Source organism: Peromyscus californicus, unplaced genomic scaffold (genome assembly GCF_007827085.1).
Source record: "Peromyscus californicus insignis strain IS unplaced genomic scaffold, ASM782708v3 Scaffold_8__1_contigs__length_139910024, whole genome shotgun sequence".
Classification (NCBI taxonomy): Eukaryota; Metazoa; Chordata; class Mammalia; order Rodentia; family Cricetidae; genus Peromyscus; species Peromyscus californicus.
In genome coordinates this window covers 125,321,483-125,347,818 of record NW_026294606.1, presented here as the reverse complement: position 1 = coordinate 125,347,818, position 26,336 = coordinate 125,321,483, and the positions used below count along the sequence as shown (strand labels likewise).

Below are 26,336 nucleotides of genomic sequence, written 5' to 3'. Positions count from 1 at the left end.
CACCCCCCATTCCCATCTCCTCCAGGGCAAAACCTTCCCCGTAGACTGAGATCAACCTGGTAGACTCAGTCCAGGTAGGTCCAGTCCCCTCCTCCCAGGCCGAGCCAAGCGATCCTGCATAGGCCCCAGGTTTCAAACAGCCAACTCATGCAATGAGCACAGGACCCGGTCCCACTGCCTGGATGCCTCCCAAACAGATCAAGCCAATCAACTGTCTCACCCACTCAGAGGGCCTGATCCAGTTGGTGACCCCTCAGTCATTGGTTCATAGTTCATGTGTTTCCGTTCGTTTGGCTATTTGTCCCTGTGCTTTATCCAGCCTTGGTCTCAACAATTCTCGCTCATATAAACCCTCCTCATTCTTGCTAACTGGACTCCCAGAGATCCACCCAGGGCCTAGTCATGGATCTCTGCATCCAGATCCCTCAGTAGTTGGATGAGGTTTCTAGCACGACAATTAGGGTGTTTGGCCATCCCATCACCAGAGTAGGTCAGTTCGGGCTGTCTCTCGACCATTGCCAGCAGTCTGTTGTGGGGGTATCTTTGTGGATTTCTGTGGGCCTCTCTAGAACTTTGCTTCTTCCTATTCTCATGTGGTCTTCATTTACCATGGTCTCCTATTCCTTGTTCTCCCTCTCTGTTGTTGATCCAGCTGGCATCTCCCGCTCCCCCAAGCTCTCTTGGTGCGAGCCGGGCGGCCATGTCTTCAGGTGCACAGTGGCTGACAGCAGAGGAGAGGAACCAACTTATTCCTGGCTTGAAAGCAGCAGGATTAAGTGAGAGAGATGCCATCTACAAAGAGTTCATCTTAAAAAATTTTAATCAGGCCTTTGGCTTTATGTCCAGGGTTGCCCTACAAGCAGAGAAGATGAATCATCACCCAGAATGGTTCAATGTGTACAACAAGGTCCAGATAACTCTCACTTCACATGACTGTGGAGGCTTGACCAAATGGGATGTGAAGCTGGCCCAGTTCATTGAAAACGCTGCTGCTTCTCTGTGATCTCTTTCAAAATGGGTTGAAGGAGAGAACAAGTGTCTTGTCCATGGCTCCAGTAAGATGTGGCAATTCAAGGACTTCCTGTCATTGCGATGGCCCTCTCTCCATTATTGGGCTTTAATGAATTGAGAAAGAACTAAGAGCCATACGTTTTCACAGTGTGTGTTGTCACCGGTGAACTGAGTGTCTGACTTAGTCTCTACTGAAGATCATCTCTGTAAGGACCTCACTCCACAGGCCTGAAGAGCAATCCTATTCGGAGCAAAAACTCTTACTGCCCCACCATGCCACTGCTGTTACAACATGAGGAACCTGTGTGGTCACGTGATAAGGTCCAAGCTCCCCCAAACCAATTCCTGGCCGGTTCAGTTAGCCGTGCCTTAGTTCCTTTCTCACTGCGAACAAATGTCCTAAAGAAAGGGGCTTAAAGGAGGAGGAGGGTTTATCCTCTGAGGTTCTCCATTAGCAGCTACAGTCCATCAAGGCGCGAAAAGGTGGCCGCAGGTATGTGAACTGGTCACATTGCATCTGTAGTCAGGAACCTATGGGATGGTGCTTAGGTGGGCCCCCTCTTCTCAGTTAGCCCCCACAGACATACCCAGAGGTGTGTCTCCTGGTCAACCTGACACAGCATGCTACTGCCCCATTTTATTTTAAATTAATTTTAGCGTCATATACAATGTAGCGATTAGTGTTTGCACACTCCACCTTTTGGCTGTTGGACTCCGCACAGGTAGAGCATCTGTAGATCCATTACAAAATACCCCAGATGTGTGCTCGCTCACATAGATGCAAATGACCAGGGAGCTCCTACTGGGACTTTCTGTCAAGGTGGGGCATGCAACACCTTCCTGCTTGGCTGATCCAGCAGATCATGGGGTCCTGGGGTTCTTGTTAGAGTCCCAGTCACCCATGCTCTGAAAACGCTCAGGTTATATGTGTCATGAGAAAGCAACATCACTTATTCTCACAGGGTGGTCTTGAATCTAATGAGAATAAGTTACATGCATTTAAGTCCAAACAAGCACATTTATGTGTGAAATATTCACACATTTAGATACCAGTTAAGCATGGGACACTGTGACAAGAAGTGAAGACAGACCCAGGAGGGAGAGGCAGCCTCTGCCCTCCAATTACTTTCAGTCTGATAGACAGCTGGGGTGCTCATGTTGACATAGACTAGTAATGCTGCTGAAAATATCACTTTACATCTCACACCTGAGGCTGTGGGAAAGCATGTTTTTGAACATGTGTCTCAGACCTGACCTTTGGAGCTTGGCTCTCAGAGGCAAACTTGAAATGTCAGCTTGTGCAATGGTGGATTTTGAATTTTGCCTCAACAATTTTTGGCTCTCTGTGACATCCGTTTCAGCTGGGTTTTCTTTTTTTTTTTCTTCATAAAGGATATCCTTTCTCCAACTCATGAGTGAAGACTAATTTTATTTGATTAAAAAAAATGGAAGCAGTAGATGCTACACATTTATCCTGCTTTCAGTTTCTATTTCGTTACAACTTTCCATTGCATCTGACACATTAACAAATCTTTGGATACATCATTTTGGAATTAAGACAATAATCTGCCTGTAAATTTGACAAAAAAATTTTTGGTGATGCTGAAGATCCATCATACAGACACAATTTGCTGCTGCTCTGATCATTTTCAGTAAAATGATCTAATTACACTCCACAGAATGCATTATTCCCTCGGCTGCTGATAAATGGAAAATAGTGTCATTAGTAAGGGCTAAAGTTCCCTTTACACAGCTCAAGGTCTGGTTATGACAATGAATTGTAAGGACAACCAGTTCCAAACCCTGCAGTTATGTATTTCTTCAGCAGACACGTGTCAAATCCTTACTTCTCAAGGCAGTTGGGGTTGGGGGAGAGGAAGGAAGGGAGGAGCTGTGCAGAAGAGAGAAACCTGGGGTCGTAGGCTAGGAGCCTGCCCTGCAGCTACAGGAAGAGCAGTACGCACAGTGTGCTGAGCCTTGGCTTCAACATTTGCCTGGCAACCCTCGACATCTTCTTCTGGAGACCCCCTCCTGGATACAGTAACCATGTGGGAATACAGCTAGTTTCCACATTAAATGGAAAATATGTCTGTCAGAATTATTTTGATGACTGTGATGGCTAATTTCAGCTGTTGACTTGGTTGGGTTGAACAGAAGACCCTAGGAGAGTAGTAGAGCACACCTCTCAGGAGTCTGGGAGGGCATTTCCAGAGTTAAATCCCTGGGACTCTGGTTTAGTAACTGGTTCAACCCCTTGATGTTTTCACAGAACTCTGTGAAACCGTGAGCTAAAACACGCCCCAAAATTTTTTCTATCGGGAATATTGTCACAGTCAGGAAAAAGTAATTAACACAATGCCTTTTAAAAATAGATATTATTTTGATTTTATAGTTTTCACATTTTGTAGCTGACCCTTTCTACCTCCTTACCACCAATCTCCAGCATTGTCACAGGCTCCTGAAAGTCCTGCAGGACCAAGTGGACACAATAAATTTGGAGTCAGAAATGATGCCATAGACCTTGATAAATGAAGATATTTCATCCACCCCAGTAGAAGCAGAAGGGGCCAAGAACTTTCCAGATGGAACAGACAGTGGAAGAAGGTTCAGGAACAGTCCAGAAAGGATGTTCAGACTTTGCCAGAGAGAAGTCTAAATACAAACTTTGGAAATAAAATGGGAATTCTATAATTTATTCTCCAGAATAAATGGAGGAGCCCCAGATGGTTCCTGAGGGAAGCTTGGCCTCTGCAGGATGCTGTAGATGGACCTGGGCTGATGCAGCTTCAGAAGCAAACCCCAAACTTCCTTCAGAGAGCAGGTTCCAGACAAGGCCTGTTTAGAACCCACATACCATCTCTGCTGACTCTACCCCATTTGCACAACTTCTCTGGTCACAGGCTCTTTAGTGTTCCTCACATGCTTCGCCTGCATTCGAGCTCCCTAGTCTCCCATAACCTGGGCCTGGTCTCAACACCCAGCCTTCTCAGTGCACACTGTATTCATTATTAAATTTGCCTTCCCCAAAGCACACTTCCAAATGCCTCACACTCCAGCTTATAACCCTGGTGTACAGCATAGAGACTGGTATAGGGAGGAAGCACATTTCCCAAGGTCACCAGAATTAGAGTTGTAGTCAGGACAAGAACGCATGTTCAAATAACTCTGCTCTTCCACACCGGGAAACTCCCATGGTTATAACCTCCAGACTAACAGACAGCTCTGACCAGGTAGGGCGCCCAGATCTGAGCTGCTTATAGTGGAAGACTGACGGTCTCAAGGAAAATGTAATAATTCTTTGGGCATGAGGCCCCAGAGTTTGCAGCTAAATTGCTGAGGACCGTGTGACTAACCCATAGAGTTCTAGTACTCTCCAAGTCAGAGTCTGGCTTGCTTTCAAAGTCCATTTTTGGAAAAATACTGATGCTAGGCATAACCCTAAGCTTCCCTACCTTTCCCACCACAGTAAAGGAGACAGTTCCTCAAGCAACATGAATTCCTCTGTTGTTTTCTTTTTCATTAATTAATTCATTTTAATTTTTAGCATCTCTCTCTCTCTCTCTCTCTCTCTCTCTCTCTCTCTCTCTCTCTCTCTCTCTCTCTCTCTCTCTCTGTGTGTGTGTGTGTGTGTGTGTGTGTGTGTGCATGCATGTGTGTGTGTGTGCGTGCATGTGTGTGTGTGTGCGTGCATGTGTAGAGGCCAGAGGACAACTTGCTGGAGTTGGTTCTCTCCTTCCACCATGTGGGTTCCTGAGATCATCAGTTTGGTGACAATTGCCCTTACCCACTGCGCCATCTTGCCAGCACCTCATTTCTCTTTAAGGGGATTTGGTGCTGAAGCCCTTCATACATGTCTGTCAACATCACTGTAATTCACAGTGATCCTGCAGAGGCAGCGGGGCTGTGGGAGTGTACAAAATCACTGTAAAGCTGGGCCTCGTTGGCTCACATCACTGTATACCTCTGTCGTTGTCTCCTAGGTGGTATCACATCCCCTTATAGATGTGATGGAAAATGTTGGGCCCTGACTTCAAAGCGTCTGGCTGTTTTATCACTAGGTTCTGGCTGTCCTGTCCTAACTCAACCCCTTTGGCATTCATTTAATCTTTTTCTCTCCCAGTTCAATCACTGAAACTGGCCAGCTTTCTTTTTCTGCTGCCCTATTTATTCCAAAAGGCATTACTGGTCCTGTGATTCTGTTCTGTTGAGGCTGACCCCAAGAGTTCTCAGCGACAAAGGCAGGAGGCAGCATGAGGTTTTCTGGACTTAGGTCCTCAGAGATGGGTTCCAGGTAGGATCTCATACAGCAGCTGACCAGTCACTGTCTGCTGCCTCTTCATTTCCTGGGATGACAATGGACCTTCTGTCTGCAAAACGAGAACTCTTCCCTCATTTGAATCTGTGCTTACAGCCCCTAATTAAATAATAACTTTCACAGCACTCCACTGCTGGGAGTCTGAACAGCTCTTCCATTACCTCCCCTTCGTGAAGTCAAAATTACAGACCTGTCATTTCCTGGCTTTTCTCATAAATGCAAGCATTAAATTATACCTACACTCACCCATTAGGAGTTTCTCTCTGTGGTGGGTGTTTAAATGTCTCATAATGACTCTACTATCTCTTCAACTTTCCATCTCTCTCAGAATATTAATGAATTCCACCTTGCTCTAGAATTCTTGCCTAGCTTGTCTTCTAATTTCTTGATGTAACATGAATTTGATTGCATAAAAGTTCCCTTTCTCTCTGGGGAAGAAAAGAAGAAACATCTTTCTTACAGTTAACCTTCTTTGCATGGAGAGAAAAAGAAATGCCTTTTAGATTTCAGAGTGTCTTTAGACAGGAGTAGCTCTTTGGTCACAGTGGATTGGTTCTCTCTCTGGGATGTTTAATCATTTTTTACTATTTCCTCTGTTTTCTTCTCACTCAGACAACACTCAAGTTCTAAGTACTTTACATACACGGACTCTTAATCTTTGCAATATCCCCATGAGTGGGTGCTGTTGCTGTTCCCATTGTACCAATAAGGCAAGGGTTTGTAGCTGTCCTCCAGATGCCACAGTTAACAATTGGTAGGTCAGGGTAAGTGGAAGTCACAGTCCAGATACCTGGCAGGGATTCTGACGTCATGAAGGCTTCCCTCAAAGAGCTAGACAGCACGGAGTTTCTTTGCTACCCCTGGGAGGGAGCTGCTCTTGGAACTAAACTGTCCTCAGCACTCTGCTCTCCTTTTGTCTCCACTCCTTCTGGATGGTTTCTTGTTGTTCTGGTAGCAGAAGGACAGAGCCACGTGTCTGGCAACATCAAACTGAGGACTTGGTCCCTGCAGGCGGAACAAGTGCTGACCACTTTGCCTGTGTGCCTGGCCCCTGCAGACACAAGTCCCAGCTTTTTTTCAGCTTGTCACCAGCTACCACGTTCATCCATCAGGTCATCCATTGGGAAGGGGGGTGGAGCATCGGGTCCCCGTCGCATGTGGCCAACAGCCAAGGTTAGTGTGTTGGAGGAACCAAGACTCAGGCGGGTGCTTCTGTTAAAAACAGAGTTCTCTTGACAGCATGACTTATGGCATTTGACAGAATTGTTCAAGGCACAGAAAAACAGGTTTGACAGCGTGTGTTCCTAGCAGAGATGGGAATGTGGCACTTCCAAAGTCAATCACTGGCAGCTTTCGTGGGGGGTAGGAGCAGGAAGTGGGGACAACTTCATTCTCTCTTCTTTCCACCCAGAGCCCTGCTCTGTCTGGTGTCTGTAGGAAGTAGGCAAACCCGCTGCTTTTGCAGTCCACTAATTTAATGATGCCTGGCAGCTCTGGAAAGCCAGGAACCCCAGGGCGTTGCTCAAGGCAGAGGCTCTAAAACTCTGTGGCATAAACCAAGAAGTGTTTTCTAGCAAGATGCCTGCTGAAAACCTTCTAGAATTCAGGGGAAATAGAGGGTGTTTTCCCCCGATCCTGGTTCAAGGTCTACAGAAGGGTGGGCTGCTGTTGCAAAGATCAGATGAATGCATCATGCATCGCATTCAGCCATTATTTTCCTTTACGGAAGGTGCAGAAATACGAAGAGCCAGGGAGAAAGGGAAGGACAATGGCTCTGAGCTTGGGAGTGGAGATGGGGTGGGGGGGGTGGACAGGAAGAGGGTGATGACCCAGGAAAAATCACTCTGGCCTTTCCCACCCATGAGAGCATGGGTCTCCCGTTTCCCTTCACACAGTTAGAGGCTCCGCTGTCATTCTGGGACTGTGTTCTGGGTGGCAGCAGACATGGCTGGCAGTGGTCTGTCTTCTTCTGTCCCTGTTGAAGTGATAGCCATATTTATGCCGAGTTGGTTTCCCGTCAGCTTGCTCCCCTCTGGACACCATGGTCCTCCCTGTACCTTGGGTAATTACTTAAGCCCCACTGCACTCCCAAACGATTTCACTGGTTTTTGTATGTTGTTCCCTCATTTCTTTGAAAGAAGAAACTTCTCATTGTCCCCCAGTTCCCACCAAATCTCATTTTCAACTTGTTATATAACTAAGACTATCTTATGAGGCCCTTCATTTTTATTGTCTTAATTGTATATATTTTGTCTGCATGTGTTTCTGTGTGCCTGGTGCCCACAGAGGACAAAGAGGGTGTCAGATCCCCTGGAACTGGCATTACAGACAGTTGTAAGCTGTCATGGGGGTGCTGGGAATTGAACCTAGGTCCTCTGGAAGAGCAGCCAATGTTTTGACCACAGACTTATCTCTCCAGCTCCCATTTTGATTATTTTTTAAGGAACAAAATACTATTTTTATCAAATCAGTTGACAGTGAGTGAGAATGTGCTTTAATTTTCCTTGATTTTTTTTCCAAATTTTATATAACACGTACTCAGAGTCATCTTTAAATTAACAATGACCTCTCACATTAGATTAATCCATCTATACATCAACCCATCATTTACTTACTTATATGTATATATATGCATTCATCCATCCCACCCATTTAATCACCCAATAAAGTATCCATCCATCCTTCCCTCCCTCCCTCCCTCCCTCCCTCCCTCCCTCCATCCATCCATCCATCCATCCTCCAATACAAACATCCATCCATCTAATCTATCCATCAACACATCCTTCAATCCAAATGTCCATCCATCCATTCACCCACTCATCCATCCTCCAATCAAATATCCATCTATACATCCATACATCCTCCAATCCAAACATACATACATACATCTATCTATCCATCAATCTATCCTCCAGTCCAAACATCTGTACATCCATCTGTACCCACATCCATCTATCCATCCTCCAATCCAAACATCCATCCATCCATCTATCTATCTATCTATCTATCTATCTATCTATCTATCTATCCATCTATCCATTCATACATCCATCTTCCAATCCAAATATCCATCCATCCATCCATCCATCCATCCATCCATCCATCCATTTCATTCATTCAGCGTTTATTAAGTGACTACTGTGAGCCATTCATGAATATCTTCTTAGCTATAAGTAGTATTTATTCAGATAAAAACATTCAGAGCAAGAAAAATTTTTATTTAAAATTTTCACTCATCCCAGTGACCACATGGAATCAGCTGCATCATCATAAATAGGCTTAAACAGGCTAGGCAAAAAATCAGTTTTTAAAAGTTTCAAAAAAGCAAATTGTTATGTATATTACTTGTCTTAGTTCTTTTAGAGAGTATTATTTCTCAACAGTTAGAAGTAATTTCTAGTTGTGAAGGTAAAGTATGTCTCTGTTTCTTTAAATAAGAACAAACTGACGCTGGGCAGTGGTGATGCACACCTTTAATCCCAGTACTCAGAAGGCGAGGCAGGCAGATCTCTGGGAGTTTGAGGCCAGCCTGGTCCACAGAGCAAGTTCCGGGACAGGCAGGGCTACACAGAGAAAACCTGTCTTGAAAAACAAAAACAAAATAAAAGAAGAGCCAACTGAAAGAAAGAAGAAGAACATTACTGTCCCTTTGCTAGGGTCTCTTTGTTCTCCATTCCTAACCTTGGTCCCCCACCCCTTCTTCTCAAAGCCACCATTGTCACAAAGGGAGATTTTTCAAATGTATTTATATGTACATATACAATATGCTATAATTTACATTAAAATAAAGTTTAAAATTGTGTGTTTCTCTATGGGCGTACATATGTACAAATTCCCTGATTTTTATGGCAAACTCTCAAAGATTTCAGTTGGCAGGTTGTGTGCTCCTTGCTTTCTGGCATCAAGGTCCTTTGGTTAACATCAGTCCTTTGGTGTCAGGCAGAACGGGCTTGGGTTGCATGAATTCTGTATGAATGTGGGGAACTGTAATTTGCTAGATCAATTAAAATTTAAACTGCCTGCTTTGCAGAGGTTCTTCATTATCCATTTCACCAGTGCTTTTTACTTAGTTGAGAGTGAAGATTTCTACAGCCTAGCCATTCTCAAACACACATGCACTCTTAGTTCACTGTCCCTGAATTTAGAGCAGAAAAATTGCCACCCAGGGAAAAATAACTGAACAAGAGAGCATCTTAAAGTATAGGACTGTCCCTATATCAGGCCCAAACTGGCAGTGGTGGACGCATTAAACTGGCTCTTAAGTCACAATGTTAAGCTTGCTAATGCTACAGCAGGGGTCAGAGCCTTCCCTTTGGCTCTTCATTCACATCATTCATTTTCTGGGAATTCTCTTTTTGTTTTGCACTGCAAGTACTGTTCATAATAAATGCATTTGCCTGTGGCACAGCGTCCATTCCTCATTCTCTGTCCAGCCTTGTCAGCAGATCTGCCCTATGGCATGGATCAATGGCATGGATATATCTCAGTGATGATGTGGCTTTTCAATAACATGGAGGAATTCCCAAACTGGAAGATTTTAAACTGGAAGAAAGTATGTGTCTCCATTGGTTTGAATGAGGAATGTCGCCCAGAGCCTTGAGCAATTAGATGCTTGACCCAAGGTGGTAGAGCTGTTTGGGAAGGTTTAATAGGTGTGGCCTTGGAGGAGGATGTATATCACTGGAAGCCAGCCTTAAGAGTTAAAGGACTCTGTCTAGTTCAGTATTTTTACCCCATGCTTGCAGTTCAAAATGTGAGCCCCCAGTTTCCTGCGGCTGTACCTGCTGTCTTTGCTCCACCACCATGGCCGCCAACCCTCCTGAACTGTCAGCTGATACAAACACTTCTGAAAGTTTTCTTAATCACAGTGTTTTAGTCATAACAATAGAGAAGTAACTAATACAGTATCTGCCTTAAGTCAGCAGGACTTAACAGACAGGTCTATAAACACAAATGATTATTATGTATGTTATCCTAAGAATCCTTGTTAAATAATTCATTTCCAGGGCAGATTTTCTAAACGATTCAAAATTCTATTTTTTAGGCTCTTTTAAGGAGGGGATCAGTATAATTTTTTTTTTTTTTATTTCTGAAGATAGTGCCTCATCATAGCCCAGGCTGGTCTTGAACTCAAACTCCTACCACCTCAGCCTCCTGAGTACCAGCATATGGGTATGTGTCAGCACACCTGGCTATGGTTGTGTTTTTTTTTTCCAGAGTCTGAGTTTACTATTATTAAATGGTACCAAATCTATAAAGATGAAAGAAAGACAGAAAAAAAGATCTAATTCCTAATGCTCATCATTAAAGTAGTAGAACTATTTTAGAAGCTTGAAGAATATCATTCTAAATATATCTTTCTCTTTTTTACACATACAAACAGGAGGACAGATGAACTCACTAAAATACACTCCAATAAAACAGTGACTTCTGTACCCAACTCTCATACCCAGACAGGCCATTCAGGCAAAAATAAGGAAATGCTCTAAAATTGACCACATATTTGGATATAAAGCAAGTCTCAACAGTTAGAAGAGAATTGTAATAATATCCTGTATCCAATCTGATCACCATGCATTAAAGCTGGATATCAATAATAACAGAAAGTGTACAAACTCAGGAAAACTGAACAGCTCACCACTGAATGAATAAATGGGTCAAGCAGACATCAATAAGGAAATTTAAAAATTTTTAGAGTTGAATAAAAATGAAAACACAACATATCCAAACCTTTGGGACAAAATGAAGGTAGGAGACAAGTTCATGTCACTAAATGTCCACACCAAAAAATGGGAGAGCTCTCACCTTAGTAACATAGCAGCATTCCTGAAAGCTCTAGAACAACAAGAAGAAATAACACTCAAACTGGGTAAATGGAAAGAAATAATCAAATATGGGGCTCAAATCAATTAAATAGAAACACAAAAAAGATGTGAAGAATCAATGAGATGAAGAGTTGGTTCTTTAAGATATTCAACAAGATTGGCAAACCTTTAGCCAAATTAACTAAAAGATGGAGAGAGAAGATCCAAATTAATAGAATTAGAGATGAAAAGAGAGACATCACAACAGATACTGAGGAAATCCAGAAAATCATAAGGACATAATTTAAAAATCAGTACTCTGCCAAACTATAAAAGGTAAAAGAAATGGATTTATTTCTTGACATATATGACTCACCAAAGTTAAATCAAAATCAAACAATTTAAACAGACCCATAACCCCTAGTAAAATAGAATTAGTAATTAAAACTCTCTCAACAAAAAAAGTCCAAAGCCAGATGGATTCAGCACAGAATTCTACCAGATATTCAAGTAAATTTTAATGCCAATACTCTTCAAATTACTCTGAATAATATAAACTGAAAGAAAAATTTCCAATTCTTTATGAGGCTACAAGTACCCTGATATCCAAACCACACAAAAACCCAACCAAAAACACCACTATGACCTATGTACATAGATGCAAAAAATTCTCAATGAAGTTCTTGAAAACTGAATGCATGTGGTAATATATTATTTGTAATTTATGAAATACAGGTTGTCTGAAGATCAGAGGACAGAACAATCTGCTTGATAAAACATAGAGGCCAGGCAGTGGTGGTACAAACCTTTAATCCTAGCACTCAGGAAGCAGAGATTCATCTGGGTTTCTGTGAGTTCAAGGCCACACTGGGCTACATGAGATTAATCCAGTCTAAAAGAGAAACTGAGCCAGGCAATGGTAGCACACACCTTTAATACCAGCACTAAGAAGGTTGAGACAGGAAGTGATATTGCTGGGCAGAGATAAGGCAGGAGGAGATAGGAATTCTCTCTTTCAGGCTGAGGAGTTGGTGAGATAAGAGGTGGTGGCTGTGGCTTGCTCTGCTTCTCTGATTGTTGAGCTTTCACTCTGATATCTGGCTCTGGGTTTTTATTATAAGACCATTTAGGATTTGTGCATCAAATGCAAAAATACATCAAAAAGATTTTATCTACCATGATCAATCAGGCTTCATCCTAGAGATGTAGGGATGGTTCAATATATGTAAAACAATAAACATAATCCACCATATAAACGAACTGAAAGACAAAAACCACATAGCTATTGCATTAGATACTGAAAAGACCTTTGACAAGATTTAACATCTCTTCATGATAAAAGTCCCAGAGTGTAGCTGAATGTTTTCTTGTGTCCCGCCTGGCCCACAGTCAGGACAAATCTCTCTCACCCACTGGTCCCACAGCCACTCAGACCCAAATAAACACACAGAGGCTTATATTAATTAAAACTGCTCAGCCATTAGCTCAGGCTTACTGATGACTAGCTCTTATACTTCAACTCAGCCCATTTCTGTCAATCTATATGTCGCCACATTTTCCATGGCTTTATCTGTGTGCCATTACATGCTGCTTCCTGGATGGCAGGCTTGCGTCTCCTCACTCAGCCTTCCTCTTCCCAGAATTCTCCTTATCTGTACTTTCTGCCTGGCTACTGGCCAATCAGCATTTTATTTATCAACCAATCAGAGCAACACACATTCCCAGCATCCAGAACATCCCACAGCACTGGAGAGACTGGAGATACAAGGGACATACTGCAACATAATAAAGGCAATTTATAGCAAACCCGCAGCCAACATCAGCCTAAACAGAAACTCAAAGCATTTCCACTAAAATCAGGAATAAGACAAAGTTGTCCACTCTTTCCATACCTGTTTGATATAGTACTTCAAGCTTAGCTAGAACAATAAGACAACTGAAGGAAATCAAAGGGTACAAATAGAAAGGAGGAAGTCAAAGTGTCTTCATTTACAGATATGATTTTATACAAAAAAAAAAACCTTAAGAACTCTGCCAAGAAATTTCTATAGCTGATAAACACTTTCAGTAAAGTAGCAGGATATAATACAAAATTAATACACAAATCAATAGCCTTCCTATATCCAAATGACAGACTGAGAAAGGAATCAGAGAAACAGTACCTTTCACAATAGCGTAAAAAAATATCTTGAGGGTAACCCTAACCAAGCAAATGAAAGACTTGTCTAATAAAAACCTTAAGACATTGAAGAAAGAAACTGAAGATATCAGAAGATTGAACAATCTTCCATGGCCATAGATCAGTAGGATTAATACTGTGAAAATGATCATTTTACCAAAAGCAGTCTGCAGATTCAATGCAACTCCCATCAGATTCCAGCACAATTCTTCACAGAAATTGAAAAAATAATTCTCAACCTCATATAGAAACACAAAAAATCCAGGATATGTGTGTGTGTGAGTGTGTGTGTGTGTGTGTGTGTGTGTGTGTGTGTGTGTGTGTGTGAATAATAAAAGAACTACTGGCAACATCACCATCCCCAATTTCAAGTTGCATTACAGAGCTACAGTAATAAAAACAGCATGGTACTGGCACAAAAACAGACATGTTGATCAAGGGAATTGAATTGAAGAGCCAGACATAAGTCCATACACCTATAGACAACTGATTTTTGACAAAGAAGTCAGAAATACACATTGGAGAAAAGACAGCATCTTCAACAAATGGTGATGATCAAACTGGATGTTGCATGTAGAAGAATGCAAACAGATCCACACTTTTCACCCTGCACAAAACTCAGCTCCAAATGCATCAAGGGCCTCAACATACAGCAGGTACCCTGGATCTGACAGAAGAGAAAACAAGGAATAGGCTTGAGCTCATCGGCATAGGAAAGGACTTTCTGAACAGGAAATGAATAGTGCAAGGCACTAAGACCAACAGCTAATAAATGAGATCTCATGAAAAGCTTCTATACAGCAAAGGACACCATCATTCAGGCAAAATGGCAGGCTACAGAATAGGAAAAAGGGTTTAGCAACTACACATTTGGTAGAGGGTTAGTATCTAAAATATATAAAGAACTAAAAAAACTGAACATCAAGAAAACAAATAACCCAGTTTAAAATGGGGATACAGAACTAAGCAGAGAGTTCTCAAAAGATGAAGCACAAATAGCTAAAAAATACTGAAAGAAATGTTCAACATCCTTGGCCACCAGAGAAATACAAATAAAACTGTTTTGAAATTTCATCTTACCCCAGTCAAAATGGTCAACATCAATAAAACACGTAACAGCACCTGCTGACAAAGATATGGGTAAAGGGAAACACTCATCCATTGCTGGTGGGAGTGCAAACTTTTACACCCAAACTTTTTTACTATGGAAATCAGTGTGGCAGCTCCTTAGGAAGCTGGGAATAGACCTACCTCAAGATCCAGCTATGGCACTCTGGGACATATACCCAAAGGACTCTATCTATATCCTCACACAGAGACACTTGCTCAAACATGTTCATTGCTGCTCTATTCATAGTAGCCAGAAATTGGAAACATTCTAGATACCCCCAAATGATGAACAGATAACGGAAATGTTGTAATTTACATAATAGAATAGTATTCAGCTATTAAAAAATGAAATTATAAAATTTGCAGATAAATGGATAGAGCTAGGGAAAAAAAAACACCCTGAGTGAGATAACTCAGACCCAAAAAGGTAAATATTGTATGTTTTCTCTTATATGTGGTTGTTGGCTTTTAAGCCTTCATTATGCATGCTACAATTTGTTTAATCACAGAGGTTAGGTACCTAGTACGGGACTAGAAGGGAGGAGAGGATCTTCCAAGGAAAGAGAAATAAAATATATTGTTTTGGAGAGGCAGAGGGGAGACTGGAGTAGGAGAATTAAATGTGAAGGGGGATGGCAGAGACCGGTAAAGGATGGAATATGGGGAGGGATAGCTAACTAAAGGCCACTTGAGAGCCCATATGGAAACCTGCTACTGAATAAGCTTCCTAAAACCTTTATATATATATATATATATATATATATATATATATATATATATATATATATATATATATATATATAAAAGGAATCTAAATGGAGTCATCCAATAATAGGGGAGATAAAGCCAACTAGATATCTTATGCCACCAACTAAAACTACCAGTTCCAGAAATAAGTTATGTCTCATTGAATTGTTGGCCAAAGAGACCCCATGGAAATCCCCAAATACCATAGGCTATTACCAAGGCTATTGATTACTCTCCACAACACAATTGTAAGGTCCTATTGCTGAAGACAACACTTACATATATTATCTAACACTGAGAAATTGAGTTGGTGCCTAACTAAAAGCACCCCATTGATTGGCATTCGTGGTACTGGAAGTTACTCTGCATACTACTGGGGGAGAAAGGCAATCACTAACATCTCTCAGCTACAAACCCTGAGACCTACAATAGTGACCCACCTGCAAGATATACTGGTGGAATAGCAACAAAAATGTTATAGGATTAATCCACCATTTTCTGATCGGATTTAAAGCCCACTTCATACCTGACATCGCTAAAGTGTCATAGAACTTAAGACTAGCTATCTCATGGACCTAGGGGAAAACCTACTACTATTTTTCTGCTGAAAGAACATAGCAATAAGATGACTCTTAATGACATACTGCTATACATATAGGTGAGTGTCTCACTCAGCCCTCATCAGAGAAGCTTCTTCTTGTAGTAGAAAGGAACTAACACAGATATCCACAAATGGAAAATATGCAGAGAGTGAGAGACTGGGGGCACTCACTTCTAAATAGGATGTCTGTTGTTGTTTTGTGCTCTTTTGGGAGGCCCACCACCCAGCTCCCAAATAAATCACACACAGAGGCTTATTCTTGATTATGAATTCCCAGGCTTAGCTTGGCTTGTTTCTTGCCAGCTTTCCTTAACTTTAAATTATCCTGTCTAATTTTACCTCTGGGCTTTTCCCATTCTCTTACTTATGTAAATCTTACTCTTACTCCGTGGCTTGCTGTGTAGCTGGGTGACTGGCCCCTGAAGTCTTCCTCCTTCTCTGGCTCTTCTTCTTCCTTCCTCCCAGACTTGTCCTTCTATATATTCTCTCTGCCTGTCAGCCCTGCCTGTCCTTTCTCATGCCTTGCTATTGGTCGTTATATTATTATTATATCAGGTGTTTTAGACAGGCACAGTAACAGCTTCACAGACTTAAACAAATGCAACATAAACAAAAGTAACACACCTTAAAACAATATTCCACAACATATATCTTCATCCAAGCCCTCCCCCTCAGGGCTCAGGGAGTTATGTGGAAGAGGAGACAGAAAGATTGCTGGGGCCAGACATGGTGGATAACTCCAAAGAAACAGTGTCTTCCAGACGCATCAGGATTGATGCACACATGAACTCACAGAGACCCCAGCAGCATACACAAGGCCTGCAGAGGTTCAAGCCAGATGGGGTCTGAGAATCTGGAGAGGTAAGAAGTCACTGATGACTGCTCTGCTTCTCTGATCTTTCAGCTTTCACCTTAATATCTGACTCTGGGTTTTTATTTAATAAGACTAATTAGGATTCCAATTTGCGTGTGTGTGTGTGTGTGTGTGTGTGTGTGTGTGTGTGTGTGTGTGTGTGTGTGTGTATGTTTCTTGTTTGATGGGTTTTTTGGCATGAGCTTTTGGGTTTTTTTTTTGTTTGAAAGAGAGAGAAATATGATGTAGTGTAGGTATGGAGGTAGGGAAGATCTGGGAGAATTAGGGGGAAACATGATCAAAATATATTGTCTGAAACATTTTTTCAACAAAAAAATTCTGACTATACCACCTCCCCTGGGCTCCATACTAGTGCCCACAGTCCTGGCAGCTGTACCAGAGTGGTGCTAGGGACACCAGGGAAAATATCTCCTATCACCCACTAAACCCTTTTAAGGCTGTCCAACAACCCCTGGGGCCCATACCCCAGCCTGCTACTTTGGAAGACATCTTCAGCTTTATCAGGAGCCAGGCAGGATCTAGGAACTCCAGGTAAGACACTGCGCACCACCCACAAAACTCCTTTAAAGCTTTCCCAACAACCCCAGACTGTATACACCTCCATACTCCCAGCTCCCTACCTGGGCTCAATATTCTGGTCTACAACTTTGGAAGAAGACTTCCACTTTACCAGAGGCCAGGCCAGATCTAGGGACCCCAAGTCTACAACTTCAGAAGAAGACTTCAGCTTGACTGTAGCACAGGCTGGACCTAGGGACTACAGCACCATCAGCTGTACTGGAGGCCAGGCTGGTCCTAGGGACCCCAGAGGCCAGACTAGATCTAGGGACCCCAGTCTGCACCCCTCCCCTGAGCTCCATATCCTGGTCTACAACTTCAGAAGAGGACTTTGGTGTTGGCTAAAATGTTCTGTAGATATCTGCTAGGTCCATTTGAGTCATAACATCTATTAGTTCTGTTATTTCTCTGTTTGGTTCTTCGAGAAAATCAACAAAATAGATAAACTCTTATCCAAACTAAGTAAAAGGCAAAGAGAGAATGTCCAAATAAACAAAATCAGAAATGAAAAGGGGGCATAATACCAGACTCCAACAAAATACGGAGAATCACTGGGTCATACTTCAAAAACCTGTACTCTACAAAATTGGAAAATCTAAAAGAAACGGACACAATTCTTGATAGATACCACTTACCTAAGTTAAATGAAGACCAGATAAACAATTTAAATAGACCTATAACCCCTAAGGAAATAGAAGTAGACATTAAGTCTCCCAACCAAAAAAAAACCAAGACCAAAAACAAACAAACAAACAAAAACAAAACAAAACAACACAGGATTCTATCAGACTTTCAAAGAAGAGCTAATACCAATACTCCTCAAATTATTCCACAACATAGAAACAGAAGGAACATTGCCAAATTTTTTGTATGAGGCCACAGTCACCCTGATACCCAAACCACACAAAGATGCAACAAAGAAAGAGAATTACAGACAAGTTTAACTCATGAACATTGATGCAAAAATACTCGATAAAATACTGCCAAATTAAATCCAAGAATACATCAAAAAGATCATCCACCATGACCAAGTAAGCTTCATCTCAGAGATGCAGGATGGTTCAACATATGAAAATCTGTCAATGTAATATGCCATATAAACAAACTGAAAGAAAAAAAGCCACATGATCATTTCATTAGATGCTGAAAAGGCTTTGACAAAATCCATCATCCCTTCATGATAAAGGCCTTGGAGAGATCAGGGATACAAGGAACAAACCTAAGCACAATAAAGGCAATATACAACAAACTGATTGCCAACATCAAATTAAATGGAGAGAAACTCAAAACAATTCCACTAAAATCAGGAACAAGACAAGGCTGTCCACTCTCTCCATATCTATTCAACATAGTACTTGAAATTCTAGATAGAACAATAAGACAATTAAAGAAAATCAAGGGGATACAAATTGGAAAGGAAAAAGTCAAAGTACCACTATTTGCAGATGATATGATAGTACACATAAGCGACCCAAAAACTCTACCAGGGACCTCCCACAGCTGATAAACACCTTTAGTCAAGTGGCTGGATACAAAATTAACTCAAAAAAAAATCAGTAGCCCTCCTGCATACAAATGACCAACAGGCTGAAAAAGAAATCAGGTAATCAACATCCTTTACAATAACCTCAAATAATATGATATATCTCGGTGTAATTCTAACCAAGCAAGTGAAAGACCTGCATGACAAGAACTCTAAGTCTTTGAAGAAAGAAATTGAAGAAGACATCAGAAGATTGAAAGATCTCCCATGCTCATGGATCAGTAGGATCAACATAGTGAAAATGGCCATCTTACCAAAAGCAATCTATAGATTCAATGCAATCCCCATCAAAATTCCAACACAATTCTTTCCAGACCTTGAAAGAATGCTCAATTTTATATGGAAAAACAAAAAATCCAGGATAGCTAAAACAGTTCTGTATAATAAAAGGTATCATTATCCCTGATTTCAAGCTATACTACAGAGCTATAGTAATAAAAAACCATATGACATTGGCATAAAAACTGACAGGTGGATCCATGGATTTGAATTGAAGACCCAGATGTAAATCTACATACTTATGGACACCTGACTTTCGACAAAGAAGCTAAAATCATACAATGGAAAATAGAAAGCATCTTGCACAAATGGTGCTGATCTAACTGAATGTCAGCATGTAGAAGAATGCAAATCAATTCATATCTATCATCCTGCACAAAACTCAAGTCCAAGTGGATCAAAGACCTCAATATAAATTCAGACACACTGAACCAGATAGAAGAAAAAGTGGAAAATAATCTCGAATGCATTGGCACAGGAGACAACTTCCTGAACAGAACACCAATAACACAGGCACTAAGATCAACAATTAATAAATGGGGCCTCATGAAATTGAAAAGTTTCTGTAGGGCAAAGGATACCATCAGTAGGACAAAATGGCAGCCTACAGAATAGGAAAAGATCTTCACCAACCCACATCCAACATAGGGTTGATTTCCAAAACATATAAAGAACTCAAGAAACTAGATATCAACAAACCAAATAACCCAAATAAAAAATGGGGTACAGATCTAAATAGAGGATTCTCAACAGAAGAATGTCAAATGGCCTAGTAACACTTAAGGAAATGTTCAACATCCTTAGCCATCAGGGAAATGCAAATCAAAATAACTTTGAGATTCCATCTTACACCTGTCAGAATGGCTAAGATCAAAAACACCAGTGACACCTCATGCTGGAGAGGATGTGGAACAAGAGGAACACTCCTCCATTGCTAGTGGGAGTGCAAACTTGTACAGCCACTTTGGAAATTAACATGGCTGTTTCTCAGAAAACTAGAAGTCAACCTACTCCAAGACCCAGCTATATGGCTATTGGGCATATACCCAAAAAATGTTCAATCATACCACAAGGATACTTGCTCAACTATGTTCAAAGAAGCTTTATTTATATTGGCCAGAATCTGGAAACAACCTAGATGTCCCTCAACTGAGGAATGGATAAAGAAAATGTGGTACATTTACACAGTGGAGTATTATTTAGCTGTTAAAAACAAGGACCCCGGAAAATTTGAAGGCAAATGGCTAAAACTAGAAAAAAAAATCATCCTGAGTGAAGTAACCCAGATCCAGAAAGACAAATACGGTATGTACTCATTCATAAGTGGATATTATTTGTAAAATAAAGGATAACTATGCTACAATCCACAGACACAGAGAGACTAGGTAATAAGGAGGGTTCACAGGAGTACACCCTGGGAAGGGGGAATAGAAGAGAGTTTGTGAGTGGACTGGGGGTGGGTGGGGATGAGAACATGAGCGAACAGAAATGGAGGAGGAGAGTACTAAAAGAGACTACTGGAAAGGGGAAGCATTTCGGAGTCAGGCAAAAACCTGGTGCAAGGGAATCTCCCAGGAATCTACAAGGAAGACCCTAGCTAAGATTCCTAGCAAGAGCGGATACGTAGCCTGAACTTACCATCTCCTGTGACCAGATTGGTGCCTAACCCAATTGTCATCAGAGAGGCTTCATCCAGCAATTAACTGATGGAAATAGATGTAGACCCACAGCCAAACATTAGGCAGAGTTTGGGGAATAGCAAGAGGAGGAGAAAGGATTGTAGGAGCCAGAGGGGTCAAGGACACCACAGGAAGGCTCACACAATCAACTAACCTGTGCTCATAGGGGCTCACAGAGACTGAATCGACAATTAGGAAGCCTGCGTGGGACTGGCCTAGGCACTCTGCATATATGTTACAGTTGTGTAGTTTGGTCCTCTTGTGGGACTCCTAACAGCTGGAACAGGGGCTGTTTCCAACTCTTCTGATGGCTTTTGCAACCCTACTCCTCACACTGGGTCACCGTGCCCAGCTTTACTCAATACATGGGGAGGTGCTTAGTCTTACTGCAACTTGATATGCCATGTTTTGATACTCATGGGAGACCTGCCCTTTCTTAAGCAGAAACAGTAGTGGGTTGGAAACGGGGTGGGGGGGGGTACAGAGGCAGTGGGGGAGACTGGGAAGAGAGGAGGGAGGGGAAACTGCAGCTGGGATGTAAAATAAATACATTTAAAAAAAATTCTGAAGTTCCATTCAGCCCTCTATAACAATTTTACATAATACTTATATACTTTACCCTAAGGACTTTAAGGAAATTGGCTCTACATCTCTCCTTATTTTTGTTAGTTCTTTTTAAAATTTCAAGTTTTATGACATTTGCAGTCTATTCTGTAATATAATTTTCAATTTATTTAGTCTTGGTTTTTTTTGTTTTGTTTTGTTTTGTTTTTTGCTTTGTTTTGGAGACAGAGTCTCACTATGTAGCACTGACTAGTCTAGAAGTCACTATGTAAATGAGCCTGGCCTTGAACTCACAGAGATCCACCAGCCTTTGCCTACCAAGCTCCAGGTGTGCCACCACACCTGCCTAGTCCTTGTTTTTATCTGAGTGAGTCTAAGAGAGCACATAACTTAGCCTTCCTCACAACTGCTCTGCCTGCTCATATTTTGAATTCTCCCTTAATCTGTAGTGCTTTGGGGCTGGGTTTTCTCTTCAAGGGAACTTGGGAGTATTGTTTTGATGTGATATTTCTTCATCTAGAATCTTGTTACTGCAGCTATAGCTGAGTGACATCTTTTTGGAGGACCACAGTGTGGGGAGGTGTGTCACAGACAGACTCTGAAACCAGAGAGCAGAGATGCTGACAGCATCTAGCATCATCCCTAACCTGTTGGACAGTAATGGTCCACACTGCAGGGGAGAATGGTGGAAAAGGAGAGGGATGGGAAGAGGAAGGAGAGGGATGAGAAGGAAAGGGAGAGGGGGAGGGGGAAGGGGCAAGAAGGGGAAGGACAAGAAGGAAGGGCCCTCCATAGAAGGGAAAGTTTCTTTGGTTCTTACTGAGTGCTGTAGAAAGGCTGCCCTACAGAGGGTTGGCCCCACATCTATCTATTCCAGCTCTCGGATCAGCTGCAAAACAGAGGCCAGGATGAGAGCAAACACTGGCCTGACAGGATACTCACTAGGGATGAAACCCTGCTACCTGAAGCCAGACCCTCGGGGCACAAAGCAGGTAAAACCAACTGAATAAACAAACCAAAGCCAGAGTTTGTGGGAAGGGATAGTGAGCCAGGAGGAAAGGATGGGCAGCCTGCTCTCTGTCAATCACAGAACACTGTGCTCTGCTCTCCAGGACCCCTCCCACCATCCCTCACCCACTCCTCACAGCCACCCTGCGGGGTTGGCAGAACCAGCCCCACTTCACAGAAGACACCTAGCTTGGAGATGGCAGGTTGCTGGCGGGTGCTCATGCAGCATCCTCTATGAGATGCCGCCTCTGGCGTATTCAAAAGACAATACCAGAAAAGACGAAGGATACAGACAAACCAGGAAAGCTCAGACGTCTGCTTTTCTCTTGGTTGTTTTTTGCAAGGTGGAAGCTGAGGTCATGTAGAGGGTGGGCATCCATCCTTTGAACGCTGACAAAGTACTTCAGGCAAAGGTGCAAAAGGTGGGCAGTCATTCATTGTGGCAATGGCAGAGGTGACAGTGGCACACAGGAGGGCCAGGACGGCTCCCTGCTCTTCCACCTTGCTCAGACACCTCCATTTGTGTAGAGGCCAAAGGTGATTCCTGCGGCATGCAGTGGGAGCCCTGACAGATGCAGACTCGGAAGGAGTTACAACCCATGCAAAGCAGCTAGTCTCTTACTCACCCAGGGCCGTGCAGCTACAGGTGAGCAGATCCTGGTTCCCAGTCACTCAACACTCACAACTAAATCACAGGGAAGAGCCCTGGACCTCCGGGTGGCCTTGTGCCTGCTACAGCTCACACATTCCCTCTAAAATTCCAGGTGCTGGCATTAAGAGATGGGCCTTTGGGAGCTAATCAGGCTGGGAGGGCGCCATCCTCATGAATGGAAAGCTGCCCGACCTTCGTCCCTTCTGCTGTGTGAGGGCACGGCTTCTATCCCCTTTGAAGAGCACACACAGAAAGATACCATCTTGGAAACAGAGAGTGAACCCTCACCAGTCACCTAACTCGTTAGTGCTATTCTCTTGGTTTGCCAGCTGCCAGAACTGTGAGAAATACAGGCCGATTCTGTATAAATTACCCAGTTTGTGGTATTCTGTTAAAGCAGGAAGACCAGGCTGGGATAGTGATGAAGCAGGAGAGTTCCCATCCCAAGGGGTCCTGGTCTAAAGGCTGCATTCAACTGTGGTTGCCTACAGGGGAGAAAGGGCACAAGACTGAAAAGGAAGCTCCAGATAACCTCTCCATCACAAAGCTCATCCACAGCGCCATCTTCCTCCTTAAATCATCCACTCACCAACCACGCGTTTGGCATCCTGCTCGTTGTTTGTGGCAAAGTGATGCTTAAAAGAGCTTGTCTGGGAAATGTCTGGGCATTAAGACTGCAGCTGACCTCTGTGTGGGCACAGGCATCCATCCCTGGACCGCTTGTCTTCTGGCAGAGCACTCCTGGGAGCAGGTCTGGTGTTCGGCCTCTGTAAATCACACCTCCAGCTCACTTCCTCCTGCTTACATTCTGCTGAGAGTCTGACTCACCCTGGGGTGATGCAGGGCTACCTTCCTGGGCTGTGGGTTTTTTTTTTTTTCTCTGTGTTTCCTCACTTGTTATAAGAGGAAAGGAAAACAGTCGCCTGGTGTGGACGGTGGTGTGAAAGGAGTACAGATGACAGGAAGGAAAGGGTTTATTTACCACACTCTTTCTCTCCTCTTAAGAATTCCCTTGCAAAAACAGAGCAGAGAAAGACAGACACTGTGGATAGGGTTACAGCCGGGGGGGGGGGGGGGGGGGGAGCAAAACAGAGCAGCATCACCTCTGGTTGCTGCCGGGGTGAACTCTGCCAGGGAGCTAACAACCATGGCTGACATTGAGGTGGGAGGGCCAGAGGGGGAGGTGGCGGTGTCTCTTCTTCTTTTCGTGGCATCAGATAAAATGTGGAATCTGAGGACTCTTATTAATGTATGCCAATGGCCTCGTTTCATGCTGAAGATACCCAGGAAATAGAAGAAACTGCCCACTGCCACGACACCAGCTCGCCAGTCCAGAGTCGAGCTTGCACTGGAGACTGCTGGACTGTTACATCCGAACCACGGATGTAAACTTCCCCTCCACTGCTAGTGAGATTGGTTTAGAAATAGGCACTCTTGCTAAGCACCTGCTTTTAGGAAATGTCCAAGAAACATGTGCTGCGTGAGTCAACACCGAGCATTGCTCTGACGACCTGGGTTAGCTGAAGACAAGATGCAGGGAAGTCATGGCATGTTGAGAGCCGTCTGCACCCGTGGCAGCCTGGAGAAGGTGGCAAGGGGCACAGAACTGCATCTTCGCTCACATGCAGAGTGGGCACACCATAAATATTTGTTCATTCACACCACATTAATCATTGTACATAGAGTTCAGGGCTCACGTAGAGCCCCACAGCACACTGCTTCAAAAGCTCACGATCTGCTATGATGCCGTCGAGTCTTGGGCTGGCTTTTTGGGGGAGCGATTGTAAGAACAAAGGCAATGACTCTCAATTTATTTGAAATTTATTTCATCTTATTGAGACAAGGTTTGCTGTATGGTCAAGACTGCCCTGCAACTTTCACAATCCCCCTGCCTCAGACTCTTGAGCACTGGGGTTATAGGCCTGTGCTATTACACTCAGACAGTTTTGATTACATGGAGATCTGAGTAACAGGCAGATTCCAACTGATTTGAGGCTTTAATCCATTTTGGGTTGCTGTAACAAAATATCACAGACTGTGTAATCTATAAATTAAGATAAAAATATAAGTAAATGCATTTCTTACAGTTCTGGAGGAGATCCAAGGCTGAGAGGCTACATCTGGTGAGGTCCTCTAGATACGCCGTAAAGTGGTGGAAGGCATCACATGGGCAAGAGAACAAAGTCAAATGACAGCCTTAAGCTCTTTCATGATCAGCATCAATCCGTCCATGAGGGTGAGGCCCCTGCAGGCTGACCACGCCACACTGGGCCTATCTTCCAATGCTGCTACATTGGAGACTAGGTTTGTCACTTGCGCTCTGGGGGACAAGACTTTCAAGCCACAGCATGAGATCTGACAGTGGTGCTGTCCGTGGCCTCCTGGTGGTACCTACTGTTCATGGGCACTTCTCGGGTAAGGCAAAGGTTTATGTGAAAATCTTTGGAGAGGCTGGAGCCAGTAGTCACTTTGGACCACTTCTATCTAAGGGTTTTGAGTGCTGAGCCTTCCACACACACACACAAAAAAAGACAAAACTGAGAAATCTGGCAGGGTGTGATTTCCAGACGTACACATTCATCTTTATATTTATGTAAATCCGGAGAACTCTGTGCTGAGAGAGGAAGTAGGCATCTGATTTCATGCCAGAAGAGAAGCATCCCTGGCCACTGGGATCCTACGGAAGCCCTCAGTGAGTGAGTGTGTGTGTGTGTGTGTGTGTGTGTGTGTGTGTGTGTGTGTGTGTTTGTGCACTCCACCACAAACTTGCTCCATTTGATGCATTTAAAATCTGTCAGATGCTTTCAAGCAGAAAATACATAACTCACACAGAATCCATTAACACTTAGAGCCCCGTCATGATTCTCAGCGGAGTCAGTCTTAAATCTGCCCATTCTCCACACAGCCCATTTCCTAGGTTTTCCACTTCCACACTCATGCTGGTTGCATTCCTAGAGAACCCAAGGAAATAACATTCTGGCCCCAAGAGAGCCAGATATCAATCCTGAGGGTCACAACTCATGCCCCAAACCAGGTCTGGTCACTCATCCTCCACGAGCCAATTAGAAGAACCAAATTAATCATGGAAAGCAGAAAAAAGGAGATTCATTCAACGTGGCCACATTGGGAAGGGGGACAGAGCTCCAGAGAACCCCTCAAGTCTGTCTTCTGGGATCCTGATGTGAGATTAAAGTTTAAATGGAAAGCCAAGAATGTGCACACCTAAGTGTCCCACCCACCACTGACCCGCATCTAGGCTTCAGTCTCACTCTGGCAAGTTTTTAGAACTGTGTGGAATCTCTTTCTGGGAGACAAGTTCCCCCTCTGGCTGGCACTTTTTCCTCCTCCCAGTACGAGATTCCAGCATCCACAGTCAGACAGTCAAGCCGAAGACACAAGTGTCTCTTTAGAA

The 26,336-nt window shown here is 43.0% G+C and overlaps 1 protein-coding gene and 1 long non-coding RNA gene across 2 annotated transcripts in view; one reads left to right on the top strand and one right to left on the bottom strand.

Moving 5' to 3' along the window:
• The window catches only part of LOC128104038 (uncharacterized), a 64,831-nt gene extending 39,347 nt beyond the window's left edge, over positions 1-25,484 (bottom strand). Inside the window, exon 1 of the long non-coding RNA XR_008215848.1 lies at positions 25,010-25,484. This is a non-coding gene — a long non-coding RNA (uncharacterized LOC128104038). The remainder of the gene's footprint in view (positions 1-25,009) is intronic.
• Positions 583-4,545, top strand: LOC128104037 (pterin-4-alpha-carbinolamine dehydratase 2). The gene has a single exon (XM_052728783.1). The coding sequence runs from the start codon at positions 701-703 to the stop codon at positions 1,001-1,003; it is 303 nt and encodes a 100-aa protein (XP_052584743.1). The 5' UTR covers positions 583-700; the 3' UTR covers positions 1,004-4,545.
• Positions 25,485-26,336: the final 852 nt, after the last annotated feature.

Bases quoted from the DNA above. Each gene is read 5' to 3' on its own strand.
- LOC128104037 (XM_052728783.1), top strand. From the start codon at position 701: ATGTCTTCAGGTGCACAGTGGCTGACAGCAGAGGAGAGGAACCAACTT.